Genomic DNA, 12,611 nt, shown 5'->3' with positions numbered 1-12,611 from the left:
CATTGTTTACTTCACATTAAAGCTTTGCTTTCATACCGAACAATTCAACCACTCAACAACATACACTTTAAGTGTACACTCAGCATCGTCTTCATCAGCGCTGACGGCCGACATTAAGAAGCTTTTAACGGTGTGAGGATGATGCTCTCGCTCTTGAGTGCTGCTTCGGGAAACGCTCTTTGAAAACCCTCGACTTCTAAGATCGGTCGTTAAGGGGAAGCAGATTTTCTCATCTTTTACGGCTGTTGGACAAAAATAAATTGACTGTCTGCACAGCCGAGATGTTTTCATTAATAAATACTCATATAATAATAATAGCTGCACATAATCTAAAACTAAGTATATTAATTAAAAACTGTATTTGGGAGCGTCCTGCTGGTCGGGAGGTTCAGGACATTGATCATGTGATCACTAAGTGTCTGCTCTGAGTGCCCTTCATTTCCTGTAAGCTTTCTACCATCTATCTAATGAAAAAAGGCAACGATACCACAATATATATATAAATATATTTCTTTAAAACTGTATTTACTAATTTTAAGAGACTCTGAGTACAAACAACAGGATTTATGGGTCATTCTAAACATCAATGACCTTGTGTATAAGCCAGCTACAGCACTGAAACTACTAACAATTATGTTTATTATCAATTAAACTGATGATTACTGATTATTACTTTATTGTTTTATTGAACCAACAGTCCAGAATCCAAAGATAATGTTAATAATGTCTTGTTGTTGTTGTTTACTGTGATTGTGATGTCTGTATTACTTGTTGTCTGTATGAGTTGATCTGGTGGCAAATGAGTTTCCTGATTAGGGATTAATAAAGCTGTCTAATCTAATCTGATCTAATCTAATCTAAAGATAATCAGTCTACTATCATGTATGACAAGGAGAAGCATAAAAGTCATCACCTTTAAGAAGCTGGGACTAGTAAATATTTGGCATTTATGCTTGAAAAACAACAAAATAGTTGGCGATCAGGTTTGTGTCGACTGACTAATCGATCAGTCGTTGCAGCTCTACACATTCTTCATTCATAAAAACAACAAGTAGAGCTACAAATCAGCAGCATCATACTGTGGCCCATCCCTCACTTGTTATGATAACATGAAATCTTTTTGCCACGGCAGCGATTGGCCTCCGGGCCCGCCAGTCAAGCAGAACCGGGCGGCTGATTGGACGGCGGGGGGGGGGGGGACGAGTGGGCTCGATAGTTCATACAGGGAACAGATCAATGGCGGCCGCCGTGCAGGCTCGTTCACCGAGACGCAGAGCTGGACTGTGTTAGCCTCCCTTACTCCGTCACTGTCACACACACACACACACACACACACACTACGGGATACGACAGCCACACACAAATTTTAGAAAAAACAGCCCCCTACCCGACTCGTTGTTCTCTGAATCCATCTTGATGGAGGCGAAGCGGAGGACGGCCTGCCAGGTGGACCTCGACGCCACAGTCTCTCTCTCTCTCTCTCTCTCTCTCTGTGTGTTTCCACCCTCTCTTTCTCTCCCTCTCTCTCTCTCTCTCTCTCCCCCTCACACACTGACTCTCATCTCTGACCTTGCAGTGTTTGTGTTTCCCCTCGCCGGCAGCAGCAGCAGCAGCAGCAGCAGATCTGCTGAAGGCTGCAGGTGAAGCTGCAACGCTGCAGAGTCGAGTCCAAACGGCTAAAATGCTCAAAACCCCCCCCACTCGGTACCGATCCACCCCCCACCCACCCCCGAGGGATGAAGAGGAAACATGCACGCTGAAGAGATGACATGAATGATGTGTGTGTGTGTGCTGAAGGTGTTTTAATCATCCTGATTGGACTGTAATTATGCAGATTTACTGAGAGAGACTGCAGTTGAAGGAATTTAGCATTTCCAAATGTGGATGTGTGTGTGTGCACAAGTGTGAGTGTGTGTGTGGGTTAGTGTCTCTGTGATTGTGTAACTAGGCAAGTTTTTTTCAGTGTGTGCACATTTTTTTTTTACGTGTGTGTTTGAGTGTTTAACTGCTATCAGTGTGAGGACCAGCAGGATATTCTGGAGAGCAAGGACAGTTTTGTAAAATAAAGTAGTTTTTTTGGAAATTGAGGAGATTTTTTACTAAAAGTATGTAAAGTAAGGAAGTTTTTGTGTATGTTTTTTTTAAGATAGCAAGAGGAAAGTGAGGACAGTTGTGGAAAGCAAGGATATTTGGGAGAGTGAGAATATTTTTGTAAAGTGAAGACATGTTTTTGGAAAGTATGACCATTTTTTTGTACTTTTTCGGATAGTGAGAACATTTTTTGCAAAGTTAGGACACTTGTGGAAAGTAAAGACACTTAAGTAAGCAGATTTTAAGAAGCCTCACGTCTTCAAAAGGTGCGTTTGAGACGTGATTTTAGGGTTAAGCTTATTAGATTCAGAGGCTAAGAAACACGTCATGTCGGTGAGAGTCCTCACTAGTATATAATACAAGCGAGTGTGTGTAACAGTCACAGATGGCTGCAGCAGATACCGTCATGCAACACACTAGTCAGACAGCTCAGACACTAATTTTAGTCTGTCAGAGCTGAAAACACACTGAACAAAACATAAAATCACAGAGATGATCGATATTTCCTCAAAAAACATCCAACTGAAATGTTCTTTTTCCTGAACTACAACATACTTTTCATGAAAATGCTTCAAATAATGCTTTTCAGTGAACCAAACCTGGGAAAGTTCCTGATGAGGAAACACTCCATGTGTCTATTATCAGACCCCAGGAAGCAAACAAAGCGCATATTGAACCATATTTTGTTGTTTAATTCAGAGGACTTCAAGGAAAATCAACTTGCGAGGTGTCAAAATACCAGCAGAATGGTAAATGGTAAAGCACTTTTTACACTACGAGTCACATTGACCCGTTCACACACATTCACATGCAGATGGTACAGCCGTCAGGAGCAATTTAGGGTTCAGTATCTTGCTCAAGGACACTTGAGAAGCCGGAGGAGCCGGGAATCGAACCGCCGATCTCCCGACCACCCTGCTCTACCTCCTGAGCCACAGTCGCTCCATAAGAAAACACTGTTTTCCTCTTGAAGTAAATTTGGCTTCACTCGACCTACATGTCACTGATAAACTAGCACATTTTAGCCAAACAGAAAGACTGACATGCATTCACAGACATAACACTGTCAATAATTATACATACATCAGAGTTTCTGTTTTATTTCATCACTTTGCTAACAATAAAATAAATGACTGAGCTCCGGGTCTCCCTCCCCTCTCCTCCTCTGCCTCCAGTCAGTGTGTTCAGACATTTTTTTTTTTTTTTTTTTTCCATAAACAGCATTTCACATCCAAAAAAGGACAGACTGCAGAGCCGGAGGGATCGCACAGCGAGCGCCTGGACTGCTACTGTGTTAATCACATGTGCTCTGAAAATAAATACATGAGACGCTGAATGTAGACGAGGAGAAACAAGGACGTGACATTCAGAGCAAACACGGACAACACTCGCTCTTCATCATCACGAACCCTGCTCTCTGCTTTTATAACGGATCATTTAGGAGCAAAAAAAACTTCTATTTTCATTCAGTACACTGCGTGTTTTAATTCTAATATAACAGTAGTTTCTAGCATCTGAGTGGGAACCAGAAAGGTGTCGACTGAAGTAAACAAGTCATTTCCATTTTACATGCTGGTGTGCTATGATGCTCAACATCTCAGTACCGAAAACCTGTCTGATGTCGATAGACACAAGCAAACATCCGGATACGAAAACAGGCTGGGGGAAAAGTGTAAAATCCTCTCAAAAAGTGCAGGAAAGCAGCGAGCCGAGCGTTACACAACAAGGAGACAAAGATAAAAGCTTCCCTCTCTGCAAAGATGCGACCGCGGAGGAAACAGAGGGAGGCGCATCTCCTTTGAAGTTATATTTAGGCCAAATCCTCCTTTGCAGAACAAACCGTCTTCCACTATGCATACAAATCACAGCCAACAACTGAGGGAGGAACCGTCCTGAGAGCACAGGAACCGACTGCACACGCATACAATTAGCCGGCGGAGCATCAAAACAACACAGGCCAGCCGGGTTTGATTGACTTTGATTCCTTCTGCATCCCAAACGCTCCTGCTCCACCTGGGATACAGATGCATGATGATGGGTGACGAGAGGTTCTCATCGGACACAACTTTGAAGATCTGAACACACAGAGAAACCTCGCTGCAGGTGGTCCTGATCCGTTTAGACACATTTACAACAAACTGGAAACCGTTTCAAATACACATAGAAGACGATTTTAAAGTCCAACTGCAGTATTTCTGTCTGCTACAGCGACATATCTGCTCTGTAAATCACTTCCTGTGTTCTCCTTTGAGATATAAAAGGGAGAAACTGATGTTTTGAATTAGTGTCATGATGATGCTGGACAGCTGGAGTCCTTATTTCCATACAGCAAGTCAACTGTTGCATAAAGCGATAACATGTCGTTTATCACAGGCAGAGCAGACGGTCACACTGAGCCTGATTGCATCCTGCTCCGCAACACAAGAGCCACAGACTCTGAACAACGACCAACGTTAGCTTTCCTGCTAAAGTCTCCTTCTTATCTAACTTACAAACATGAACACACGTCTTGTCCTGCAGCTTAGCTTGTTGAACGAGCCACCAAACAAACATTCACCAGGCTAGATAGCTAATTAGCTGTTTTAGCTGCAGCACATTAGCCTGTAAACATAACTGCAGATGTCACTTCAGATCTGTTAGATGCTGGTTTGGTAGTTGCTCTTTAAAATCCCTGTTAGCGACACGCTATCTGTCCATGACTTGTAGCTACAGCAGTTTGTTTACTTCGTCTCCGTTCATATGATGTCACCGGTGGTCTGCCAGGTGCTGTCAATCAAACACAGACACCTACACGGCCCCTCCCATTATTTTTGACAGCATAAAAGGGACTAAATGTGATACAAGTTGAACTTTAATGGAAACAAACCTGATTAACCTGATAACAAGGTTGGGAATGTTTCACCAGTGTGACCAGTCATCACATGAGTAACAACATTACAATTACAATACCACGTCATGTCAATAAACATTTCAGTGTTCTGACAACGTGACAGCTGTCTTACAAACTGAACATTAGTCACAGTGTTATAAAGATAAAAGAGGGACAACACGTGTTTTATTCTGAGCTGACGGTTTTTTTTTATGATTGCTTCTTTTCATTACTTCCTTGTTGTAAGTAGGGATGTTCCAGTCAAGTTTTTCAGGCCCAGTTTCTGATACAAGTCCTTTCATTTTGGGTATTCTGCTGTTACAGTGTGATACTTGTATTTACATAGCAGAGAGATATGCAGGATCCTGGTTCAAAAGTCATAAACCGATAAGCTTAAATGACTAATCTGATATGAACAAGACTTTAACTGGATGTGACTCATGAAGTTGACGTGATGCAATCCTTTGGAGAGAAGACCTCTCACTCTGTTGGAATTGTAGGAACTACAGAAACACTCAAAGCTGAACTGATGACGATGATGATGATTGATGACAGAGAGCAAACAAACCTGACAAACAACCACTTTTAATTGTTGCATGTAATCAAATTACTCACGGGATTAAAATTAATTAGCTAAAGCTGATGTGACCTGCCGCTGTCAACATTTGTCATTTTAAGTGTCGGCTTCATTTTAGCTGATACGGATCCTTTAAAATATGCGCCCGGATTTGCCCCGATACAGATCAGAGCAGCTCGGGACACGTCTAGTTCTCTAGAGTCACTCCGGCTGACTGTTTAACTCAAAGTGCTGCTAATGAGAATGTATTTCTTAGATGTTCTCGGATGAAACAGAGAAGTGGGTGACTGCGGTGAAAAGCTGATCATTTGGGGCCACAGCTGTCACATTTTGTAAAGAACTGTAAAAGACACTTTAACCGCCTGTTACACAATTCTGCAAAGAAACTGTTTCCGGACGGAGGTGAAGACGACTCGATGTGTCGCTTACATGCAGGTCTCAACGACAATAAAAATATTTCCCAGCAGGCATCCATCCATATATCTCTGCATATCTAACCATGTGGTTATGTGACTGTTCATTCAGGCTGAGAGCAGCAGCAGCAGCAGCAGCAGCAGCAGCAGAGTGTGAGTGACGGCGGGTTTGTCCTACATAATGACTTAATTGAGGTGGTTAACACTTTGAGGATAATGAGAGCCTCTAGACCACAACAGACCCAGGAGTGAGAGCTACGAAATGGAGCAGCACACACACACATACACACACACACACACACACACACACACACACACATATACACATAAAGAGGAAATCAGTGTTGATTATTAATAGCAGCAGCACTAAACGCAGCACTCAGCCAGAGCAGCACGGGTCCGTCTACTTCCTGTTGCTGTGTCACTCAAACACACACACGCCACAAAATTGTAATTCATCACCGCAAATGGACGTTATCTGTCCATCTGATGTGTCCAACACACACACACACACACACACACACACACACACACACACACACTTTCGGGCAATGATTACAAGTTATGACAGCACTAAAGCTAACGCAGCATTTGTCCACTTCTGCTTCACTTACACAGATACACCGACATTAGTGCTTCAGTGAGTGTAAATTCAACACTGAGCATCATCCGCACTCTCATGTGAAAACCTTGTATCTCTGTTTAGCTTCCCAGTTTAGCTTGATGCACATGGATGTTATTACATCATCCACCAGTTGTTGAACTGGACAACATATCAAATGAATTCAATTAATTCCAATTTTTTGTTTTTGCACAATGTGTAAAATGTCTAAATCATGAAAAAGAAGTTATTATAATATGCACAAAAACTTTATTTTTAGTCAAAATTTAACATAGATGATAGCCGCTACGTTAGCCGCTACATTAGCTGCTCGCATCTACGAGAAGGACAGAATGAAAATGACTCCTCACACTGATGTGAGTTCTCGCTTTGTGTTAGTTGACGAAATATCATCTCTGGTTATGAGAGTTGAAGCGCTGGGAGTCAACTGAACAGTTCCCAGTTTGTCTCTAGCTGCCAGGTAGCTAACGCTAGCTAGCAGCAGTCTGCAGATATCAGGCTGGTGTCTTGTAAAGAAACACAAACGGCAGCAGCTGCTCCTTCTGTGCTGAAACTGATTATTAAACTGGACGTCTGAGCTCTACTAGGACAGTCCACAGATGTACTGGATCTTTTATTATTCTTGTTCAACTGTCTAAAGAATTTAGTTTAAAACCAATGATGAATTGATCTACTAACATGTATTGTGTGTGTATCTAAAGCCTGATATATCTTATTCCTCTGTGCTGTAGACCTCCGTTGTTGTCCAAAAACTATTAAAAACACTTTGTTGTTTGTTTTTTTTAAATGGCTCCAAAGACTAGTTGAGTAAGACAGACGCCACTGAGCATGTGCAGAGACGCGGTTCAGTCTATAGCTTTGCTAGCTTGTTGTGCTACATATCACAACCTCTCATCTTTATACTGAAGTTATTTACAATATAGAAAGAAATACATAGTCGAGAGGTTGTGAGATGAAGCACAACAAGTTAGTGAAGCTGTAAACAGAAGCACTTTTCATTGGAGCCTTTCTGAATGAATTAAAGTGACCGTAATCTTCATAATGAAGGAACATATCATCCGGTGCAGCTCACTGATGTGTTTTTAATAGTTTTTTAGACGACAACAGAGGAATAAGATATATCAGACTCTGGATACACACACAATGCTTGTTAGTAGGATCAATTCAATTCAGTAGAGAAGCTGAAGCCAATGACTTTTTGGCATTTTTGCTTGAAAAATAACTTAAATGATTAATCGATTATCAAAACAGTTCTGGTTTCCAGCTCTACGAAGTGCTGCTTATTTTATTTAAGCTCTCTGTTGTGTATTTATCCACGTCACTAATTCAAACAAACATACACACTGTTTATGTATGTGTGTGGGCCTGAGCAGCAGATCGGGGGGGGGCAGCATGTATGATACACGCCACCCCGATCTGCCGCTCTGGCCCATCAGCAATCGATGTTAAAGGCGTCACATTACCGCTAATGTAATCAGCAATTTACCACTGGGAGTAATTACAGAGCAGACACGAGGCCTGCAGGAATGTCCTTGAAGCTGCAGACACATGAGCGGTCTGAAAATACCGCCTCCACCTCACACACCGCCCACCAGACAGACAGACAGCTCCGAAAACTGTCTGAGGGGAACTTTTGAGGCCACAGACTGTGATTTTCTCAGACTACTTTCTACGTCTGAGCAGCCAAATGGGTTTTCAGAATGAAAAAAAAAAAAAAAAAAAACGAGTCTCCAGTAAACAGCAGCTGGTTACCTGCCAGAGCAGCTGCTGGAGGAGAAGAAGAAGGAGAAGGAGAAAGGCGAGGGCGCCAAAAGTCCAACTTTCCTAAAATAGAAACACAGTCAGACGTGACAGCACACACACTTTCTGAGGCCGTTTATTTACGCTCCACCGGGGACACGTTGAAGCTGAAATAGGTCAAAGTCAGGACGGAGGAGTGATGGAGGCAGCTGAGGGATTTAGTAACATGTTTGATCATCGTTGTATTAACAGGATCCAGCAGCTGAAGAAGTCGCGGAGGCTCAAAGACGATGTGAAACATGTTGAATCGTGGGTAAAGATGAAGACTTCCCTGCACGTAGCCTTCACCAGACCGTCAACAAAAAACCCTCTCTCTGATGGGAATCCTGACTATTTTCCCTCCATTTATTAACTACCTGCATCTTAATCCAGTCAAACCAGTACTCGGATTTAAAATTCAAAGATTGGTTTGATTGGTTTTAGTGTGAGATAATCCTGACTGGTCACCGTCTGTGGCAGTTATGTGACTGGGCAGGATTATCTCACAGTGGCAGTAAAGCAGAGCTGCAATGATTAGTCGATTAATCAATTAGTCGACGTAGAAAAAAATCAATTAATTATTATTTCAGTCATTTTTCAGGCAGATTGCCAAACATTTAATGCTTCTAGTTTCACAAATATGATCATTTTCTGCCTTTTCTCGTCTTAACATCACAGTAAACTTCATATTTTGGACTTTTAATCAATCAGACAAAACATCATCTTGAGATCAAGGAAACTGATGAGCGTTTCTCCGTTTACTGATGAAGACGAGCTTAAATGTCCTAAATGTCACAGCACAGCTGGTGTAACATGTATTTATGTTTATTTATATCAGACGATGTCGCGATTAGAATTAAAATGTTTATTCAAGCTACTCAAACGTGAGAAACTGCTGCTTTTCTTCACCTCATGTGATAATAAAGACTTCTGGTTAGAAAAAACAAGCAGTTACTGTACGTAACGTCGACTTTGTCTTCAAGGAATTGAGACGTTTTAATCGTTTGTCAAGTTAAAAAATACTTTCTCTTGTTTAAGCTTCTGAGATGTGATAATTATCTGCTTTTATGTGTCTTAACATTGTAGTAAATTTATCTTTTTTGGGGGGTTTTGGACAAAACGAGACATCTGATGACATCACCACGGGCTCTAGGAAGTTGCGATCAGCATTTAAGTGTTTTCTGATGATATTTGAGCCAAATGATGAACTGAAAAATGATCTGCGGATTAATAAAGTGCTCCGCTGAGCTGAAATCCATCTGATTCAGTGAACAAGCAAAAAAAACAAAGTGTCCTGTCTTCCTGTAAAGTGACCTATTTGTCAAATCCCTCTGAGACTTCTTGACTCCTCTGCAGAGTTCAATCAGCTGATGTTCCTTCTCTGAATTCCATGATATTCCAGGAATTCCATAACCTGTGAAAGCGACATCCGTCCCTCGCTATGATAAGACAAAGCTCAGGTTATAGTCAGAGCCCTGCAGACTACAGTAGCCTATATGCACTGTGTAAACGGCCGTGTGTAAGTTAAGGATTAAATAAAGGTCAGTCAAGCTGCAGAACATGCAGAATGTCAACAGCTGCTCCAGCTCAGTTAATATTTAATTCAATATGTTCACCTGATAGTTTTTACATGCAAACTGATCCTAAATGTTGCACAAAATGAAAGGAAGAAAAAGAAAAAGTCTGTTTTCTTGACAAAATACGGTAAAACGGAGGATTACGTCTCAATGTTTTGCTCCAAAGTCATGAAAAAGAATAAATATTTAAAGACAAAATGTTTATTAGTGGTTCACAGTCACTAAACGCAGCTTTAATAATCTGTGTGTTTCTGGTCTTCGCACTGTTTTCCACTAGATGTGAACGCACGTCTGATGGTTCACTTCCTTCAGTGTCTGTAGATACTTCAGCTGGAGCTCGTCTGCAGCCAGAGAGCACTCCAGTTGAATTTAATTATAATTTTTTTTTTCCATAACGTTACTTTTTAAATTACTTTAATCATAATTAATTCAACTTCATCTCTGAATTGTTTCAACTGATGTTTTTTTGTGTTTTGTTTTCATTTGTTTTGTGCGTGTTTTTTTTTTTTTTAGAGCTGCAACAATTAACTGATTAGTAGATCGAAAACAGATAGAAATTCAATAATTCAATAGAAAATGAATCTGCAACTACTTTTCATAACTGATTCATCGTTTCAGCCATTTTTTCAAGCAATAACTGCAAACATTTACTGGTTCCAGTTTCACAAATGTGACGATTTGTGTTTTTCTTTGTCATATATGACAGTAAAGTGAATATCTGAAGGTTCTGATAAAACACTAAAGACATCAGTCACATTGTGAACGCTAGTCTTTCATCTTTCATTAATCGAGATAACTTCAGATTAACTGTCTGTTTATTGCTCTCTGCTAGTTGCTTTTATTAAGATGAATGTTTACATACTTACTGTATACAGAATATACATTTATATACAGCTGCATTCACACCTGAATTCACTCATCTTTCATGTCAATAATGAAGAGAGCCTCATTTAAATGTGAACACTACATGGTTTTGTTTTGTGTTTCCTGCATTTTTGTGTACGAATGTCACTATTATCCTTTTTTTTGGGACATTGATATGATGCCAAATCAAGGGACTGCCCCCTTGAACATTTATAACTGTGTTGTGACTTTGATCACTTTACTATTTAATGATCACTTGATAAAAGGAAATAAAAAGTTCAACAACAACAACAAAAAAAAACCCCAGATACGTTACACTCTCTCCTTGCAGTCATCCTTACTGAAGGTGAGAGTAGGACGCCTCATAAACAAGACTTAAGTCTGACACTGAGGTATGTTATGTTGGAGTATTTTTGGGGTATTTTTTAGTCCAAAGATAACTTTCAGTGAGATTCCTCTGAGTGATTCTGAGAAGTTGATCCTGTCTTTAATTTGCTCTTATTGAATTTTGACCTGTGAAGCTTCTCTAATGTCCAGCAAGTTTGAGAGAGTGGGTGAGACTGAGCTCCAGATATATCAAATTTTATTATATCACACTTTATGTAACTGCAAAGTAAAAAAAAATACAAATAAAAAAAGTAGAAGCAGCAGAGAGGAGAAAGGTGTTGCTCAGCTGGCGGAGTAATGACAGTTAAGTTTTATGATAAGAGGTTGTAAAGTAGTGTCCGAGTCTACAGGGGACACAGAGACACAGTAGTAGGCTTCAAATCCCGCACACAGGCTGTGACAGTGAACGCATCACTGCACTTTTTTTTAAACTTCAGTCTTCACGTCGTTGTTGTAATTAGCTGAAACCGTGACATTAAACGCAACACATACACACTGAAGCCTGGTGTTATTTTCAACATGTTGTCAACACATACCTTCACTGTCACTGTCACACACACACACATTCACACATTCACACACACACACATAACTTAGCTTACCGGCTGGCATCCTGCTGCTAATGTACCGTAGTTCCTCTGTCTCCGGGGTCAGTTAGCCTCCATATAGCTTCTCCTACAGTCTCACCTCACCTGGCATCGGAATGACGTCTCTGTGGCAATAAATCACCTGTTTATGAGTTCACACGGACACACGGCAGCCGGTTTTACAGTGACACACACACACAGAGAGAGAGAGAGAGAGAGAGCCTCATTAACAGGCTAAAGCTGTCCGCTGTGACACTAACGGACAATCCTGCCTGGAGGAATTAGCCGCTATAAGCTAGTAACGGCTCAGTCAAGTCCGAACACGGCGGCGGGGTTTACAGCACACACAGGAGGCATTAAAGAGAGACGTTTTCTGGGGGGATAAACCGGCGGACATACCTGTAGATAAACAGCAGCAGTACACAGGTTAACTCCTACACATTACTACAGTCCTTCCTGCTTTACGGTGACAGACAACACGGAAGTGTATGTGCTGCTTCTGCTTCTGCTGCTGTTGCTGCGGCGGCGGAGAAGCTCCAGAAACTCCCCCGCTCCGGTGCAACATATGCGGCCTGAACGCAACGCTCACTCAGGGGCAGTGATGGAGGAAATATTCAGATCCTTTATTTCAATAAAAGTACCAATATTGCAATGTATAAATACTCTATTATAAGTAAAAGTCCTGCATGAGAAATCCTACAGTAAAAGCACATACATGATTAATGGGAGAGGAAAGTTCTGATACACAAATCTGTTTTCAGTTTTTGGACTTTTTCTCTAATCTTTGATTTTTGCTGAAATATTGGATCATTTGAACATTTATTGAAATGAAAGCATGTGAGAAG

At 41.0% G+C, this 12,611-nt stretch overlaps 1 protein-coding gene across 4 annotated transcripts in view; it reads right to left on the bottom strand.

The window, feature by feature from the left end:
- efr3a (EFR3 homolog A (S. cerevisiae)) overlaps positions 1 to 12,319 on the bottom strand; it is a 145,711-nt gene extending 133,392 nt beyond the window's left edge. The window contains exons 1-2 of one of the 4 annotated variants that reach the window (XM_042429470.1): positions 12,166 to 12,319; positions 11,782 to 11,908 (exon numbers count right to left, since the gene is read on the bottom strand). In XM_042429470.1, the coding sequence (XP_042285404.1) occupies positions 11,782 to 11,791 (10 nt within the window). In that variant the 5' untranslated portion in view covers positions 11,792 to 11,908; positions 12,166 to 12,319. Of the gene's footprint in view, positions 1 to 1,387; positions 1,409 to 11,781; positions 12,121 to 12,165 lie in introns of those variants that run through there. The other 3 variants (XM_042429472.1, XM_042429471.1, XM_042429469.1) reach the window with 3 other exon arrangements.
- Positions 12,320 to 12,611: the final 292 nt, after the last annotated feature.

This window comes from Thunnus maccoyii, chromosome 12 (assembly GCF_910596095.1).
Source record: "Thunnus maccoyii chromosome 12, fThuMac1.1, whole genome shotgun sequence".
Classification (NCBI taxonomy): domain Eukaryota; kingdom Metazoa; phylum Chordata; class Actinopteri; order Scombriformes; family Scombridae; genus Thunnus; species Thunnus maccoyii.
Note: the sequence above shows the minus strand (reverse complement) of the source record. Positions and strands in the feature narration are given on the sequence as shown.